Here is a 20,165-nt window from a genome sequence, read left to right as displayed (position 1 = left end):
GACTGCCCACAATAAAAGGCCACTCTGAAAGGTGCAGTTTTATCACACAGCACAATGCCATAGATGTCGCAAGATTTGAGGGAGCGTGCAATTGGCATGCTGACAGCAGGAATGTCAACCAGAGCTGTTGCTCGTGTATTGAATGTTCATTTCTCTACCATAAGCCGTCTCCAAAGGCGTTTCAGAGAATCTGGCAGTACATCCAACCAGCCTCACAACCGCAGACCACGTGTAACCACACCAGCCCAGGACCTCCACATCCAGCATGTTCACCTCCAAGATCGTCTGAGACCAGCCACTTGGACAGCTGCTGAAACAATCGGTTTGCATAACCAAAGAATTTCTGCACAAACTGTCAGAAACTGTCTCAGGGAAGCTCATCTGCATGCTCGTCGTCCTCATCGGGGTCTCGACCTGACTCCAGTTCGTCGTTGTAACCGACTTGAGTGGGCAAATGCTCACATTCACTGGCGTTTGGCACGTTGGAGAGGTGTTCTCTTCATGGATGAATCCCGGTTCACACTGTTCAGGGCAGATGGCAGACAGCGTGTGTGGCGTCGTGTGGGTGAGCGGTTTTCTGATGTCAGTGTTGTGGATCGAGTGGCCCATGGTGGCGGTGGGGTTATGGTATGGGCAGGCGTCTGTTATGGACGAAGAACACAGGTGCATTTTATTGATGGCATTTTGAATGCACAGAGATATCGTGACGAGATCCTGAGGCCCATTGTTGTGCCATACATCCAAGAACATCACCTCATGTTGCAGCAGGATAATGCACGGCCCCATGTTGCAAGGATCTGTACACAATTCTTGGAAGCTGAAAATGTCCCAGTTCTTGCATGGCCGGCATACTCACTGGACATGTCACCCATTGAGCATGTTTGGGATGCTCTGGACCGGCGTATACGACAGCGTGTACCATTTCCTGCCAATATCCAGCAACTTCGCACAGCCATTGAAGAGGAGTGGACCAACATTCCACAGGCCACAATTGACAACCTGATCAACTCTATGCGAAGGAGATGTGTTGCACTGCATGAGGCAAATGGTGGTCACACCAGATACTGACTGGTATCCCCCCCAATAAAACAAAACTGCACCTTTCAGAGTGGCCTTTTATTGTGGGCAGTCTAAGGCACACCTGTGCACTAATCATGGTGTCTAATCAGCATCTTGATATGGCACACCTGTGAGGTGGGATGGATTATCTCAGCAAAGGAGAAGTGCTCACTATCACAGCAAAACCAAAAGTGTTGCGTTTATATTTTTGTTGAGTATATTAGGGTCCATATGTGGCCCTGAGATAGACTGGCGTCCTCTCCAGGGTGTACCTGACCTCACGCCCTGTGACTGCAGGGATAGGCTCCACCTCAAGCTCCTCCCGCCCTTAACTGGAGTAGACAGGTATAGAAAATGAATGACCTATTTTCAATAATCTTCTTATGCCTGAGTCATGAACAGGAGTTTGTAGATTGTGAGCACAAGTTGCCGCTCGATTAGTCAGACAAAAATAAAATGTTTATTTGCCTCCTTATATATCAAATTAGGTTCAATTCAGCAGGTTCAATAATGAGCTTCACTATCAAATAAAACCTGAACTGCAAACACAGTTATCTTGAAATCAGATCAAGTGCAGTATTTAGGCGTTGTGCAAAACGGCCGCCAGGTGGCGTCCATGTGACGGCAGAAAGAAATGAAGCTTTTTTTCCGCTTTGAACAAATGCTTCTCGTGAGTCACTTTTTTGAAACGCTCAAAATCGCAATGGCGACATCTAGTGGACAAGTACAAGGTTAGCAGGAAATCCCTGTGGGTGCAAATAAAACAAAAGTAAAAAATAAAATCAGTTCAAAATAAAATATCAAATAATAAAATATTACTAAGACTGTGCATCAGAAATTGTTTAGAAATAATTTGGATAAAGTTGCCAGTTTTAATTTGGGTGGCGTTTATTTAGATCCCCGATGAATGTAGATGGACTGTCCATAGACAGGAGCAGAAAATAAAATGTACTGCAGGATTAGACTCAGGATAAAACATTAAATAAATGCTGTATATTGGCTCTTTGGGAGTGACAAGAATGGACAAGATTAGGAATGAATATATCAGAGGGACAGCTCAGGTGGACGGTTTGGAGACAAAGTCAGAGAGGCGAGATTGAGATGGTTTGGACATGTACAGAGGAGGGACCCAGGGTATATAGGGAGAAGGATGCTGAGGATGGAGCCACCAGGCAGGAGGAGAAGAGGGAGGACAAAGAGGAGGTTCATGGTTGTGCTGAGAGAGGACATGCAGGTGGTTGGTGTGACAGAGGAAGATACAGAGGACAGGGTGAGATGGAAATGATTGATCTGCTGTGGCGACACCTAACGGGAACAGCCGAAAGACAAAGAAGAAGAATATTTGGCATTAAGTTTCAGCTGTGAGGGAGTTGGATGTCATCCAGTCCCAGTCTGTGTGCGGTGGACTTCTGATAACTTCACAGGAGTTTAACCTCCAAGTCCAGTCCAGTCATATAACTATACCTTTTTAGAAGTGATGTTCAACATTATAAAATTTATGATTAACAACAAACATCGCTCACTGTGAGGTGCTCTGACTGGAATCACTTGGACGACGTCAACCCATGACTGATTATGTGGGTCTTTTAATAAAGTTACGTGAAAAAAAAAATCTCAGTCCTAAAGTTTCTGACAAACCCACTAAATCAGGCCCTATCACCTGAAGGAGGCAGTAATGCAATAAGGACGTTAACACTGTGGAAAACCGCAGAAGAAGACGGCCGCGGAAGTGAGCTCTGCTTCAGCTTCAGTGCTTCGACACAGTAAACAGCTAGTGCTAGCTAGCCTTTAGCTCCACTAGCACTTCAGTTCCACAACGGACAGTTTAAACGTGTGTTTGTAACAATGTCCAATAGAACATCGTATTTTTACGATCCAGACGTGGGGAACTTTCATTATGGTGAGTTTGGATGTCTTACCGAACAGCTTTCGAAAGAGAATGGCTGCTCATACAGACCAATAACATGCTAATTATTTATATGTTCATTTTAGCGTTTCACAATCAACAAAATACTCGGCATTGCATCGGCTTTTTAACATTTAGACGTGACAAACCGGTGTAACACCGTCTACCGTCTATATGATGAAGTGGTAAAAAAAAAGGAGGATTTTCTTCAAAAACGTGAAATTTCAGCTGCTGTTGTCAGAAGGCACATACAACCCCTGGAAAAAATGATGGAATCACCGGCCTCGCAGGATGTTCATTCAGTTGTTTAATTTTGTAGAAAAAAAAGCAGATCACAGGCATGACACAAAACTAAAGTCATTTCAAATGGCAACTTTCTGGCTTTAAGAAACACTATAAGAAATCAGGAAAAATAATTGTGTCAGTCAGTAACGGTTACTTTTTTAGACCAAGCAGAGGAAAAAAATATGGAATCATGAAAAACAAAAGAACGCTGCAACACATCACTAGTATTTTGTTGCACCACCTCTGGCTTTTATAACAGCTTGCAGTCTCTGAGGCATGGACTTAATGAGTGACAAACAGTACTCTTCATCAATTTGGCTCCAACTTTCTCTGATTGCTGTTGCCAGATCAGCTTTGCAGGTTGGAGCCTTGTCATGGACCATTTTCTTCAACTTCCACCAAAGATTTTCAATTGGATTAAGATCCGGACTATTTGCAGGCCATGACATTGACCCTATGTGTCTTTTTGCAAGGAATGTTTTCACAGTTTTTGCTCTATGGCAAGATGCATTATCATCTTGAAAAATGATTTCATCATCCCCAAACATCCTTTCAATTGATGGGATAAGAAAAGTGTCCAAAATATCAACGTAAACTTGTGCATTTATTGATGATGTAATGACAGCCATCTCCCCAGTGCCTTTACCTGACATGCAGCCCCATATCATCAATGACTGTGGAAATTTACATGTTCTCTTCAGGCAGTCATCTTTATAAATCTCATTGGAACGGCACCAAACAAAAGTTCCAGCATCATCACCTTGCCCAATGCAGATTTGAGATTCATCACTGAATATGACTTTCATCCAGTCATCCACAGTCCACGATTGCTTTTACTTAGCCCATTGTAACCTTGTTTTTTTCTGTTTAGGTGTTAATGATGGCTTTCGTTTAGCTTTTCTGTATGTAAATCCCATTTCCTTTAGGTGGTTTCTTACAGTTCGGTCACAGACGTTGACTCCAGTTTCCTACCATTCGTTCCTCATTTGTTTTGTTGTGCATTTTCGATTTTTGAGACATATTGCTTTAAGTTTTCTGTCTTGATGCTTTGATGTCTTCCTTGGTCTACCAGTATGTTTGCCTTTAACAACTTTCCCATGTTGTTTGTATTTGGTTCAGAGTTTAGACACAGCTGACTGTGAACAACCAACATCTTTTGCAACATTGCGTGATGATTTACCCTCTTTTAAGAGTTTGATAATCCTCTCCTTTGTTTCAATTGACATCTCTCGTGTTGGAGCCATGATTCATGTCAGTCCACTTGGTGCAACAGCTCTCCAAGGTGTGATCACTCCTTTTTAGATGCAGACTAACGAGCAGATCTGATTTGATGCAGCTGTTAGTTTTGGGGATGAAAATTTACAGGGTGATTCCATAATTTATTCCTCAGAATTAAGTGATTCCATATTTTTTTTTTCCCCTCTGCTTGGTCTAAAAAAGTAACCATTGCTGACTGCCACAATTTTTTTTCCTGATTTCTTATAGTGTTTCTTAAAGTCAGAAAGTTGCCATTTGAAATGACTTTAGTTTTGTGTCATGTCTGTGATCTGCTTTTTTTCTACAAAATTAAACAACTGAATGAACATCCTCCGAGGCCGGTGATTCCATAATTTTTGCCAGGGGTTGTATAAAGCAGCGGTTGGCAGCTCAAAAACAAGTTGATACTGGTATCAAAACATACATACATATCCTCTTCTTAGACCTGGTCCACCGTCATATGTGGGTTGACTGGACAGTCGAGCGCCCTGTAGTTGTAGACCATAGGGTGATCCTTGAAATAATCATCCAGTCGGCTTTTAAATGAGTTTGTCGTGGGTGCATCTATTACTTCTTGAGGAAGACTATTCCACCAGGCACCTACTCGTTGAGTGAAGAAGTACCGTCTCTTATCTGTTCGGCTGTACATCTTTCTCAGCTTTTTATCATGGCCTCTAGTTCTTCTGTCGTCCTCCAATGGTGGCAAACATGAGTCCACATCATATTTGCCTGTGAGGTACCTGTATGTATTAATCAGGTGTCCCCTCAGTCTCATGTATACAAGAGTAGGAAGCTTGAGCTTTCTTAACCTCTGCTCATAAGAGAGATCCCTGTGTCCTGGCACCCTCGTAGTTGCTCTTCTCTGCACCTTCTCTATTTCCTCAGCTAGCTTCCATGTATGCGGTGACCAAACAGGTGCTGCATACTCCAAGTGAGATCTTATCATTGTCTTATACAGTATCTTGAACATGGCTTCGTCCATATAGTTGAATGACCTCCACAATAGTCCTGTCATTTGGTTTGCCTTTTTGACAATCATACTGATATGGTAATCAAACTTAAGGGAAGCGTCTACATATACACCTAGGTCCTTCTCATGCTCTGACTTGGATAACTCCACCTTTATGTTCCCATCCATCGTGTAATACCTGTAATCTGGATGATTAGCACCCACTTGTAAGATGGTACATTTCTTGGGATGGAAGCGCAACTGCCACCAGTTTGCCCAGTCTTGTAGTTTCTCCAGATCTTCTTGGATTTTGTCACAGTCTTCCATATTCTCAACTCTATGATATATTTTTGTGTCATCTGCAAACAGCTTAATTGGGCACACAGTTTCACTTGGCATATCATTAATAAAAAGTGTGAAAAGCACCAGACTCCCTTGTGGAATGCCACTGGTTACCTCTGCCCAGTCTGACTCTGCTCCATTTATTATAACCCGCTGTTGGCGATTTGACAGGAGTGCTTCAATCCAAGAGTATACTTTCCCCGTAATCGTATAGCTGAGTATCTTTTTCAGCAAGCGTTGATGGAGAACGGAGTCAAAAGCTTTTTGGAAGTCCAAGTATGCAATATCAAGTCCTATCCCTTCATCCAATGATTGCGACCAAAATTCAGTCGTCTCCAGAAGCTGTGTCACAGTTGATCGGCCTGCCATAAACCCATGTTGGTGTGGGCTGAACAAGTCATTTTCCATCATGTGTTTCACTGCTTGATCACGTACACAGTCCTCCATTACTTTGCATAGAACTGATGTCAGGCTGACTGGTCTATAATTTCCAGCTTCAGTTTTTGCACCTTTCTTATAAATTGGGGAGACATGGGCCACCAACCAGTCTCTTGGGAGCACCCCCTCATTTAATGAAGACTGGAATAACAAGCTTAGTGGGTGTGATAAAGAAGGCGCCAATTCCTTCAGAAGCCTCGGATGTAAACCATCAGGTCCAGGTGACTTACTAGGTTTTAATTTGTTCAGTTTCTTCTGTACTTCTTCAGTGATCTGGAAGGTGTCCAGCTCCATTATTCCCTCTTGATCATTGATGCTAGGGACGTTGGTAAGGTCCTCCTTTGTGAAGACACTTGTAAAGAACTTGTTCAGAACCTGGGTCTTTTCATGATCAGTCTTGGTAAGAGTGCCATTTTCCATATACAAATTAGATATTGATTGTCTAGTCTTAGTTTTTGAATGAACATACTTCCAAAAAAATTTCGGGTTTATCTTTATGTTCATTGCAACTGACTTTTCAGATTCTCTGACTGCCTTCCAAGTGGCCCACCTAGCTTGATTTCTAGCTCTTGCATATTTCTTTCTGGCCTCATCAGTTCGCAACTCCTGCAGTTTTGTCCATGCCTTATGCTTACGCCATATTGAACGGATGGTTCCCCGGTTTAACCACACGGGTCTGCCTGCCTTTGATGTCGTATGCTTCTTCAATGATACATGTTCCTCCATAACCTGCTTTATTTTCTCAAGAAAAATCTGCCATCTCTCTTCAGTACTTCTATTCTTAAACAAGGTTCCCCAGTCATAGTTGAGGGATTTGTTCGTTTTGTCAAAGTCTACTTTCTCATATTGGTGGCGAGTTAACACAATATCAGCCACTTCAACGTAACACCTCAATTTGATGTTGATCACTACATGATCACTCCTACCAAGTGGTGCGCTACCAGTCACCTGCTCCACCATTGATTCCTCATTAGTAAAAATAAGATCTAAAATATTTTGAGTTTGATTTGGTCTATACCGTGTAGGGATTTCAACATGCTGGTACAGGAAGGAATCATTGACAGCATCAGTAAATGATGAGGCACTTTGGGAGTAGCTGCCTACTGGCCCACCACCACTCCACTCAAGTTCTAGATAGTTGAAATCTCCCAAAAGAAGAATATGATTATAACAACTCAGATGTAATTGTTGTATCATTTCATTCAACTTACTGTTATTATCAGATGGACTGTTTGGGCTTCTATACACAGCCATGATAAGGTAATGCACTCTAGTTTCTAGAAATGATGTTGTACTTGGCAAAATGGGTGCACAACATGGTTGTTTAACCCCTTATGTTCCAAAACACATCTGAAATATCTACAACTAGGATCATTAGAATTGTGTGATCCCTGTAGCTGGAAACCACGATTAAGTCCTATATACTGGTGTTTTCTTGTTGGGAACTACATGTAAAAATAATCAGCAGTTGTTTTAGGGGTTGCCTGTGTTATCGGGGGGGGGGGGGGTCTATCACCCCCCCAAAAGGACAGTTGTGTTTTTTTTTTTTCAGATTTTTTCTCATAATCCCCATCCAGATTACCTGTAAAGATGTATAACATTTATGTGTAATCAAAATATCTTTATTTACATCCACTATCTAGTGAGATAAGATTTTTAACAAAGGAATCACATTTGACATGGCTTTGACCCCTACAAATAACGAAATACATAATATTACAAAAAGCCTCATATTCTCACTCGAATTGTGATTTTCCCACAATATTTATGGGGTTTCTGGGAGAGAGGGCTCATATTCTCAGAAATGTTGCTAGTCATTTGTTGTTACGCCACTGATCACAATAGTCTTGGAATTTCAAACTGACATACAATGTTCTTGGGGCTTCAATCAATCAATCAATCAATCAACTTTTTTCTTATATAGCGCCAAATCACAACAAACAGTTGTCCCAAGGCGCTCCATATTGTAAGGCAAGGCCATACAATAATTATGAAAAACCCCAACGGTCAAAACGACCCCCTATGAGCAAGCACTTGGCCACAGTGGGAAGGAAAAACTCCCTTTTAACAGGAAGAAACCTCCAGCAGAACCAGGCTCAGGGAGGGGCAGTCTTCTGCTGAGACTGGTTGGGGCTGAGGGAAAGAACCAGGAAAAAGACATGCCGAGAAGGGGGGCAGAGATCGATCACTAATGATTAAATGCAGAGTGATGCATACGGAGCAAAAAGAGAAAGAAACAGTGCATCATGGGAACCCCCCCACAGTCTACGTCTAAAGCAACATAACCAAGGGATGGTCCAGGGTCACCCGATCCAGCCCTAACTATAAGCCTTAGCGAAAAGGAAAGTTTTAAGCTTAATCTTAAAAGTAGAGAGGGTATCTGTCTCCCTGATTTGAATTGGGAGCTGGTTCCACAGGAGAGGAGCCTGAAAGCTGAAGGCTCTGCCTCCCATTCTACTCTTACAAACCCTAGGAACCACAAGTAAGCCTGAGAGCGAAGCGCTCTAATGGGGTAATATGGTACTACGAGGTCCCTAAGATAAGATGGGACCTGATTATTCAAAACCTTATAAGTAAGAAGAAGAATTTTAAATTCTGTTCTAGAATTAACAGGAAGCCAATGAAGAGAGGCCAACACGGGTGAGATATGCTCTCTCCTGCTAGTCCCCGTCAGTACTCTAGCTGCAGCATTCTGAACTAACTGAAGGCTTTTTAGGGAACTTTTTAGGACAATCCTGCAGTTTAGCTAATTGGTGTGTATCCTCTGGCTTCATGGATAGATAAAGCTGGGTATCATCTGCGTAACAATGAAAATTTAAGCAATACCGTCCAATAATACTGCCCAAGGGAAGCATGTATAAAGTGAATAAAATTGGTCCTAGCACAGAACCTTGTGGAACTCCATAATTAACTTTAGTCTGTGAAGAAGATTCCCCATTTACATGAACAAACTGTAATCTATTAGACAAATATGATTCAAACCACCGCAGCGCAGTGCCCTTAATACCTATGACATGCTCTAATCTCTGTAATAAAATTTTATGGTCAACAGTATCAAAAGCAGCACTGAGGTCCAACAGAACAAGCACAGAGATAAGTCCACTGTCCGAAGCCATAAGAAGGTCATTTGTAACCTTCACTAATGCTGTTTCTGTACTATGATGAATTCTAAAACCTGACTGAAACTCTTCAAATAGACCATTCCTCTGCAGATGATCAGTTAGCTGTTTTACAACTAGCCTCTCAAGAATCTTTGAGAGAAAAGGAAGGTTGGAGATTGGCCTATAATTAGCTAAGATAGCTGGGTCAAGTGATGGCTTTTTAAGTAATGGTTTAATTACTGCCACCTTAAAGGCCTGTGGTGCATAACCAACTAACAAAGATAGATTGATCATATTTAAGATTGAAGCATTAAATAATGGTAGGACTTCCTTGAGCAGCCTGGCAGGAATGGGGTCTAATAAACATGTTGATGGTTTGGATGAAGTAACTAATGAAAATAACTCAGACAGAACAATCGGAGAGAAAGAGTCTAACCAAATACCGGCATCACTGAAAGCAGCCAAAGATAACGATACATCTTTGGGATGGTTATGAGTAATTTTTTCTCTAATAGTTAAAATTTTGTTAGCAAAGAAAGTCATGAAGTCATTACTAGTTAAAGTTAATGGAATACTCAGCTCAATAGAGCTCTGACTCTTTGTCAGCCTGGCTACAGTGCTGAAAAGAAACCTGGGGTTGTTCTTATTTTCTTCAATTAGTGATGAGTAGAAAGATGTCCTAGCTTTACGGAGGGCTTTTTTATAGAGCAACAAACTCTTTTTCCAGGCTAAGTGAAGATCTTCTAAATTAGTGAGACGCCATTTCCTCTCCAACTTACGGGTTATCTGCTTTAAGCTACGTGTTTGTGAGTTATACCACGGAGTCAGACACTTCTGATTTAAAGCTCTCTTTTTCAGAGGAGCTACAGCATCCAAAGTTGTCTTCAATGAGGATGTAAAACTATTGACGAGATACTCTAACTCCCTTACAGAGTTTAGGTAGCTACTCTGCTATGTGTTGGTATATGACATTAGAGAACATAAAGAAGGAATCATATCCTTAAACCTAGTTACAGCGCTTTCTGAAAGACTTCTAGTGTAATGAAACTTATTCCCCACTGCAGGGTAGTCCAACAGGGTAAATGTAAATGTTATTAAAAAATGATCAGACAGAAGGGAGTTTTCAGGGAATACTGTTAAGTCTTCTATTTCCATACCATAAGTCAGAACAAGATCTAAAATATGATTAAAGTGGTGGGTGGACTCATTTACTTTTTGAGCAAAGCCGATAGAGTCTAATAATAGATTAAATGCAGTGTTGAGGCTGTCATTCTCAGCATCAATCAATCAATCAACTTGTTTCTTATATAGCGCCAAATCACAACAAACAGTTGCCCCAAGGCGCTCCACATTGCAAGGCAAGGCCATACAATAATTATGAAAAACCCCAACGGTCAAAACGACCCCCTATGAGCAAGCACTTGGCCACAGTGGGAAGGAAAAACTCCCTTTTAACAGGAAGAAACCTCCAGCAGAACCAGGCTCAGGGAGGGGCAGTCTTCTGCTGAGACTGGTTGGGGCTGAGGGAAAGAACCAGGAAAAAGAGATCGATCACTAATGATTAAATGCAGAGTGATGCATACGGAGCAAAAAGAGAAAGAAACAGTGCATCATGGGAACCTCCCCACAGTCTATGTCTAAAGCAACATAACCAAGGGATGGTCCAGGGTCACCCGATCCAGCCCTAACTATAAGCCTTAGCGAAATCATGGATAGATAAAGCTGGGTATCATCTGCGTAACAATGAAAATTTAAGCAATACCGTCTAATAATACTGCCCAAGGGAAGCATGTATAAAGTGAATAAAATTAAGCATCTGTGTGGATGTTAAAATCACCCACTATAATTATCTTATCTGAGCTAAGCACTAAGTCAGACAAAAGGTCTGAAAATTCACAGAGAAACTCACAGTAACGACCAGGTGGACGATAGATAATAACAAATAAAACTGGTTTTTGGGACTTCCAATTTGGATGGACAATACTAAGAGACAAGCTTTCAAATGAATTAAAGCTCTGTCTGGGTTTTTGATTAATTAATAGGCTGGAATGGAAGATTGCTGCTAATCCTCCACCCCGGCCCGTGCTACGAGCATTCTGACAGTTAGTGTGACTCGGGGGTGTTGACTCATTTAAACTAACATTTTCATCCTGCTGTAACCAGGTTTCTGTTAGGCAGAATAAATCTATACGTTGATCAATTATTATATCATTTACCAACAGGGACTTAGAAGAGAGAGACCTAATGTTTAATAGACCACATTTAACTGTTTTAGTCTGTGGTGCAATTGAAGGTGCTATATTATTTTTTCTTTTTGAATTTTTATGCTTAAATAGATTTTTGCTGGTTATTGGTGGTCTGGGAGCAGGCACCGTCTCTACGGGGATGGGGTAATGAGGGGATGGCAGGGGGAGAGAAGCTGCAGAGAGGTGTATAAGACCACAGCTCTGCCTCCTGGTCCCAACGCTAGACAGTCACAGTTTGGAGGATCCAAAAAAATTGGCCAGATTTCTAGAAATGAGAGCTGCTCCCTCTAAAGTGGGATGGATGCCGTCTCTCCTAACAAGACCAGGTTTTCCCCAGAAGCTTTGCCAATTATCAATGAAGCCCACCTCATTTTTTGGACACCACTCAGACAGCCAGCAATTCAAGGAGAACATGCGGCTAAACATGTCACTCCCGGTCCGATTGGGGAGGGGCCCAGAGAAAACAACAGAGTCCGACATTGTTTTTGCAAAGTTACACACCGATTTAATGTTAATTTTAGTGACCTCCGATTGGCGTAACCGAGTGTCATTACTGCCGACGTGAATTACAATCTTACCAAATTTACGCTTAGCCTTAGCCAGCAATTTCAAATGTCCTTCGATGTCGCCTGCTCTGGCCCCCGGAAGACAATTGACAATGGTTGCTGGTGTCGCTAACTTCACATTTCTCAAAACAGAGTCGCCAATAACCAGAGTTTGATCCTCGGCGAGTGTATCGTCGAGTGGGGAAAAACGGTTAGAGATGTGAACGGGTTGACGGTGTACACGGGGCTTCTGTTTAGGGCTACGCTTCCTCCTCACAGTCACCCAGTCAGCCTGCTTTCCCGACTGCACGGGATCTGCCAGGGGGGAACTAACGGCGGCTAAGCTACCTTGGTCCGCACCGACTACAGGGGCCTGGCTAGCTGTAGAATTTTCCACGGTGCGGAGCCGAGCCTCCAATTCGCCCAGCCTGGCCTCCAAAGCTACGAATAAGCTGCACTTATTACAAGTACCGTTACTGCTAAAGGAGGCCGAGGAATAACTAAACATTTCACACCCAGAGCAGAAAAGTACGGGAGAGACAGGAGAAGCCGCCATGCTAAATCGGCTAAGAGCTAGTAGCTGCACTAAGCTAGCGGATTCCCAAAAACACACAAAGTGAATAATGTGCAAATAATCCAGAGGTGATTCAGCAAAAGGAGTGCCCCAATCAAGGCACCAAACAGGCCATGAAGCAGCACAGGCAACGCACGACAACAGCGAACGCACGACAACGGTGCTAAAATAAAAAAATAAAATAAATAAATAAATAAATAAATAAATAAAAATAAAATTCCCGTCATCATCATTTTGTACCATAGCCACAGTGTTTGTACAGTTATTGCAGCTGCATATCTCTATGCATTTCAGGCCAGCAAGTAGACATGGACATTTTCTACCATTAGTGCAATTGGCATCTTTAGAGTTACAGTACAAGTGGGTCAAATCCCGATTCCTTCTGATTTGTCACACACTGCAGGTTTTCATCTGATTTAACCCAACCATATGCTGTGGGATCTCTCATTCTTGGCTTTACAATGTGGCTACGGCACCAGATCATTGTCTGGAACTTTGCTCTAAGAGCATGCTGTCTAAATGCATCATCAGTTGGAGGGATGACACTGGTTTGTCAGTTGTGGATGATAACATGAAGTGCAATTTGTCAAGATTAGCATACAATCTGCTATTGCGAACCTTCCCATACATCAAAAGGAGGAGCTTCATAGCAGCATCAAGTCCCTCGTCATCTGGACAATGGAATTCTGTCAGTCTCTTAAGAGCATCTTTGTGTTTTTGGAGGATGGTGTATGCTGTTTTCTTCCCAAGTCTGAAAAAGCCATTGGTGGAGTCGCAGCCAGTCAGGGCATCCACAGCAGGTAGAATGCAACACTGATCCATCCCAGTTGCCTCAGCAATTTTCAATACTGGAATGAACCGTTTCCTGGTGATAAACTTTCCTGAGTGGATGGCATGCATGTATACATCTTTGCTCAGTTGACCTCTACTTTGGTAGTACAACAAAAGGACTAAGACATCTGTATCGTCACATCCGACAATGGTGCGAGGAAAGGTCAATAAATGAGTAGCGTGCAATATCATCCTGGTATCTGCCTCATTGTGGTTGGAAAACAGAGCCTCCAGAGCTCTTGCTCGTTGACTTGAAATCTCTCTCTCTCCTCCAGCAATGACAAGTGTTTGTTCCTTAGGGTTAGGGTTGGAGTGAGCAGGCCTCTGTTTAAGACCTTCTATGACTCTGTTGTAGCCTCAGCTCTCCTCTATGCTGTCATCTGTTGGGCCCCGGGCAGCACAGAGCGGGAGAGAAAGAGACTGAACAAGCTGATCAGGAAGTCCAGCTCTGTCCTGGGCTGTCCTCTGGACTCTCTGGAGGAGGTGGCTGAGAGGAGGGTGTTAGCCAAGTTCAAATCTATCATGAACAACTCCTCTCACCCTCTGCACCAGACTGTAGTGGAGCTGAGCAGCTCGTTCAGTGACAGACTGAGGCACCCTCAGTGCAAGAAGGAACGATACCGCAGGTCGTTCCTCCCTGCTGCTGTCAGACTGTAACACTGTGAAATAACCACATGCAATAATATGTCCACAAATCATGTGCAGTAACAACTCGTTTACAAAGCCCTGCGCTAATGTCACCTTACCACATCTAAATTCCACTTCACATATTGTAAATAAGATGCTCCTGTCTCTTTCAATCCCAGTCATGTTTATATATACGAGGTCTGTTAGAAAAGTATCGGACCTTTTATTTTTTTCAAAAACCTGATGGATTTGAATCACGTGTGCTTGCATGAGCAAACCTTGAACCTTCGTGCGCATGCGTGAACTTTTTCACAGCTGTCGATTGCATCATTTGCTGGTAAGCAGCCTTTGTGTGGGACATGTGCAGTGCGCTCGGCGGATTTTCATTGCAAGGAAAAAGACGGAACGACTGGAGCAGCACCACATCAAATTTTGCCAGAAACTGGGCAACAGCCAGGTGGAAACCATTCGGATGATTCAGTCGGCTTTTGGTGACGATCCTCTGGAAATCACACAGATTAAGGAGCGGTACAACCGGTTTAAAGACGGCCGCACAACGGTGGAGGGTGAGCCACGCTCCGGGCGGCCATCAACATGCTGAAATGACCAGATCATTTCCAAAGTGAATGCTGTGCTAATGCGGGACCGTCATGTGACTATCCGAAAAATTGCGGAAGAGGTGGACATCAGCACTTTTTCTGTACATTCCACTGTGACAGAAGATTTGGCCATGAAAAGAGTGCTGGTGAAATTCATGTTGCTGCTGACAGCAGAGCAAAAGCACCTCCGTGTTGAAGTCTCACAGCACATGCTGTGACATGCCCACCTCTTCCACAATTTCTCAGATAGTCACACGACTGAAAGTCACCGAAAGCCATCTGAATCATCCAAATGGTTTCCACCTGGCTGTCGCCCAGTTTCTGGCAAAATTTGATGCGGCGCTGCTCCAGTTGTTCCGTCATTTTCCTTGCAATGAAAATCCGCTGAGCGCACTGCACATGTCCTCACACAAAGGCTGCTTACCAGAAAATGATGCAATCAACAGGCGTGAAAAAGTTCACGCATGCGCACGAAGGTTCAAGGTTTGCTCATGCGAACACGTGATTCAAATCCATTAGGTTTTTACAAAAATAAAAAGGTCCGATACTTTTCTAACAAACCTCGTATGCATATGTACTTATGTATGTACGTACATATATTTATGTATATGGGTACGTGTATGTGTGTGTGTGTGTATATGTGTGTGTCTGTGTGTGTGTGTGTGTGTGTACGATGTCTATTAGAAAAGTATCCGACCTTATTATTTTTTTCAAAAACCATATGGATTTGATTCACGTGTGATTGCGTCAGCCAAGCTTGAACCTTCGTGCGCATGCGTGAGTTTTTTCATGCCTGTCGGTTGCGTCATTCGCCTGTGAGCAGGCTTTGAGTGAGGAGTGGTCCACCCTCTCGTCGCTTTTTTCATTGTTTAGGAATGGCTCAGAGACTGCCGCTTTGGTTGATCAAAATTTTTTCAGAAACTGTGAGGGACATCAAAGTGGACACCATTCGAGAAATTCAGATGGTTTTCGGTGAGAGATTACGGAGTGTTACTGTCGCTTTAAGGACGGCCCAGAGCGACTGGTGGCGCGCCGCGCTCCGAAGCCGCCATCGACAGGCTGAGTGACCATTTCATTTCTAAAGGGATGGCTGTATGGATCCGTGACCATCGTGTGCAATTTCTCTGGTTATCACAAGAGCTGGACATCAACCATTTTCCGGCAGATTTCACTTTTAACAAGAGATTTTGTCATGGAAAAAAGTTGGAACATGCCTATCTCGGCTTTCAGTGCTTACCAGTCGAGTGAGTATAAGAGAACTTGTGGAGAGCTGGACATGCCCCAACTTGTCCTCTAACACTCAGAAACGGAGTTGTTCCTTTGTCTCGCTTCCAAAGCGAATCGGTCGTGACGCGCGAAGCCTCCGCGCGGCTTTCCATGACAAAATCTCTTGTTAAAAGTGAAATCTGCCGGAAAATGGCTGATGTCCAGCTCTTGTGATAACCAGAGAAAGAGCACACGACGGTCTCGTATCCACAGAGCCATCAGCTTAGAAATGATCCAGTGGTTTGTGCCTCGTCGTCGCAGCTCGGAGCGCGGCGTGCCGAGAGTCCTTAAAGGGGTCCTTAAACCTGTAGTAATAGTCCTTATTCTCTGTGAAGCCCGTAAAATTTTCACCGAAAGCCAGATAAATTTTTCGAATGGTTTCCAGGTGCCAGTCTCTAACAGCTTCTGAAAAAAGTCTGATGGAAAAAAAGTCCTTTTCATTCCGCCATTTCAATCAATCAATCAATCAATCAATCAATTTTTTTTATATAGCGCCAAATCACAACAAACAGTTGCCCCAAAGCACTTTATATTGTAAGGCAAGGCCATACAATAATTATGTAAAACCCCAACGGTCAAAACGACCCCCTGTGAGCAAGCACTTGGCTACAGTGGGAAGGAAAAACTCCCTTTTAACAGGAAGAAACCTCCAGCAGAACCAGGCTCAGGGAGGGGCAGTCTTCTGCTGGACTGGTTGGGGCTGAGGGAGAGAACCAGGAAAAAGACATGCTGTGGAGGGGAGCAGAGATCGATCACTAATGATTAAATGCAGAGTGGTGCATACAGAGCAAAAAGAGAAAGAAACAGTGCATCATGGGAACCCCCCAGCAATCTACGTCTATAGCAGCATAACTAAGGGATGGTTCAGGGTCACCTGATCCAGCCCTAACTATAAGCTTTAGCAAAAAGGAAAGTTTTAAGCCTAATCTTAAAAGTAGAGAGGGTGTCTGTCTCCCTGATCTGAATTGGGAGCTGGTTCCACAGGAGAGGAGCCTGAAAGCTGAAGGCTCTGCCTCCCATTCTACTCTTACAAACCCTAGGAACTACAAGTAAGCCTGCAGTCTGAGAGCGAAGCGCTCTATTGGGGTGATATGGTACTACGAGGTCCCTAAGATAAGATGGGACCTGATTATTCAAAACCTTATAAGTAAGAAGAAGAATTTTAAATTCTATTCTAGAATAAGCCAATGAAGAGAGGCCAGACAATGAAAATCCGATGAGGGGGCGGGGGACGTCACCGACAGGCGTGGAAAAACTCACGCATGCACACGAGGCTTCAAGCATGTCTGACGTAAAAACATATGAATAAAATCCATATAGTTTTTGAAAAAAATAAAAAGGACCATTACTTTATTGACAGACCTCGTGTATGTATATATATGTATGTATATATACTCAATAAAAATATAAATGCAACACTTTTGGTTTTGCTCCCATTTTGTATGAGATGAACTCAAAGATCTAAAACTTTTTCCACATACACAATATCACCATTTCCCTCAAATATTGTTCGCAAACCAGTCTAAATCTGTGATAGTGAGCACTTCTCCTTTGCTGAGATAATCCATCCCACCTCACAGGTGTGCCATATCAAGATGCTGATTAGACACCATGATTAGTGCACAGGTGTGCCTTAGACTGTCCACAATAAAAGGCCACTCTGAAAGGTGCAGTTTTATCACACAGCACAATGCCACAGATGTTGCAAGATTTGAGGGAGAGTGTAATTGGCATGCTGACAGCAGGAATGTCAACCAGAGCTGTTGCTCGTGTATTGAATGTTCATTTCTCTACCATAAGCCGTCTCCAAAGGCGTTTCAGAGAATTTGGCAGTACATCCAACCAGCCTGACAACCGAAGACCACGTTTAACCACACCAGCCCAGGACCTCCACATCCAGCATGTTCACTTCCAAGATCGTCTGAGACCAGCCACTCGGACAGCTGCTGGAACAATCGGTTTGCATAACCAAAGAATTTCTGCACAAACTGTCAGAAACCGTCTCAGTGAAGCTCATCTGCATGCTCGTCGTCCTCATCGGGGTCTCGACCTGACTCCAGTTCGTCGTCGTAACCGACTTGAGTGGGCAAATGCTCACATTCGCTGGCGTTTGGCACGTTGGAGAGGTGTTCTCTTCACGGATGAATCCCGGTTCACACTGTCCAGGGCAGATGGCAGACAGCGTGTGTGGCGTTGTGTGGGTGAGCGGTTTTCTGATGTCAATGTTGTGGATCGAGTGGCCCATGGTGGCGGTGGGGTTATGGTATGGGCAGGCGTCTGTTATGGACGAAGAACACAGGTGCATTTTATTGATGGCATTTTGAATGCACAGAGATACCGTGACGAGATCCTGAGGCCCATTGTTGTGCCATACATCCAAGAACATCACCTCATGTTGCAGCAGGATAATGCACGGCCCCATGTTGCAAGGATCTGTACACAATTCTTGGAAGCTGAAAATGTCCCAGTTCTTGCATGGCCGGCATACTCACTGGACATGTCACCCATTGAGCATGTTTGGGATGCTCTGGACCGGTGTATACGACAGCGTGTACCAGTTCCTGCCAATATCCAGCAACTTCGCACAGCCGTTGAAGAGGAGTGGACCAACATTCCACAGGCCACAATTGACAACCTGATCAACTCTATGCGAAGGAGATGTGTTGCACTGCATGAGGCAAATGGTGGTCACACCAGATACTGACTGGTATCCCCCCCCCAATAAAACAAAACTGCACCTTTCAGAGTGGCCTTTTATTGTGGGCAGTCTAAGGCACACCTGTGCACTAATCATGGTGTCTAATCAGCATCTTGATATGGCACACCTGTGAGGTGGGATGGATTATCTCAGCAAAGGAGAAGTGCTCACTATCACAGATTTAGACTGGTTTGTGAACAATATTTGAGGGAAATGGTGATATTGTGTATGTGGAAAAAGTTTTAGATCTTTGAGTTCATCTCATACAAAATGGGAGCAAAACCAAAAGTGTTGCGTTTATATTTTTGTTGAGTGTGTTTGTGTGTATATATATATATATATATATATATATATATATATATATATATATATATATATATATATATATATGGGTGTGTGTATATTCTACCTCATTTTCTTATGTCTTGTACTGTTACAAGTATTATTATTGCTTATCCTTTGATGAACATTTTCATCTACTTGCACCCACCCTGTGTGTTTTTTAGAGCTGACGTAACATGTGAATTTCTCCTCTGTGAGATCAGTAAAGTTTATGTTCATCTTTATCTTTATCTGGTGCATGCTCTTCGACGTACTTGCTCAGGAAATAAATAAGGGCTGCCTTGTTTTGTCCTGACTTGAGAAACTGCCTGTAGTTTGGGACTTGTCTTTTTCTGATGATCTTGTGAGAGGGTCCATCAGCACCTGTGTCACCATGTCGTTGACGCTCATTGCCTTTGATACTTGAAGTCACATCATACCTATCAAATACAAGGGTCACTATCTCGATATCAAGATCTGGGTTCCTGTATAATCTAGACAACTTCTTGAGTACAATTTCACAGAGGTCATCAAAGGTTTTGAATTGCGATTCATTCACACCTTGGATGAAGCACATGACATCAGTGATGTAAGCTGTTGGGATATGGATGTTGGATTTCAATTCAGGTTCTTGTGGATAGTTCTTTTGTAACTTATCAGCTAGATCAGACTTGATGGCCTTTCTCATGGTTCCATCTAGAGCCAGACCGATATGGATTTTTTGAGGCCGATGCCAATAACGATATTTGGATGAAAAAAATGCCGCTAATCGATAAATTGGCAGATTTGCTGATAGCCGATAAATCAGCCGATTTTTATTTATTTATTTATTTATTTTTTAATGAATAAAATGTTCTTTTTTGGACCTTTAACAAAAAAAGGTATGAGCTAAGAGAGTAAATTTCTATCTCATATCATTAAAAAGTTATTTACAATTTAGTAAAGCTTGGTCCCAACCGTTGTATACGACAGCGTCGGCTCGGGCTGCTCGATTATGGAAAAAATCAGTATCACTAGGTAAATACTGAAATCACGATTATTCAAACGATTTTTTTTTTTTAGTTACACAATGCATTTATTCAGCATTTCTCTCACTCTAGAAAAAAAAAAATTGTTAGACG

The 20,165-nt window shown here is 42.8% G+C and overlaps 1 protein-coding gene across 1 annotated transcript in view; it reads left to right on the top strand.

The window, feature by feature from the left end:
* The first annotated feature begins 2,772 nt into the window (after nt 1–2,772).
* hdac3 (histone deacetylase 3) overlaps nt 2,773–20,165 on the top strand; it is a 102,464-nt gene continuing 85,071 nt past the window's right edge. The window contains exon 1 of the mRNA XM_034181563.1: nt 2,773–2,959. Within this exon, the coding sequence (XP_034037454.1) occupies nt 2,905–2,959 (55 nt within the window). The 5' untranslated portion in view covers nt 2,773–2,904. The remainder of the gene's footprint in view (nt 2,960–20,165) is intronic.

This window comes from Thalassophryne amazonica, chromosome 11 (genome assembly GCF_902500255.1).
Source record: "Thalassophryne amazonica chromosome 11, fThaAma1.1, whole genome shotgun sequence".
Classification (NCBI taxonomy): Eukaryota; Metazoa; Chordata; class Actinopteri; order Batrachoidiformes; family Batrachoididae; genus Thalassophryne; species Thalassophryne amazonica.
This window is presented reverse-complemented; position numbering and strand designations above follow the sequence as displayed.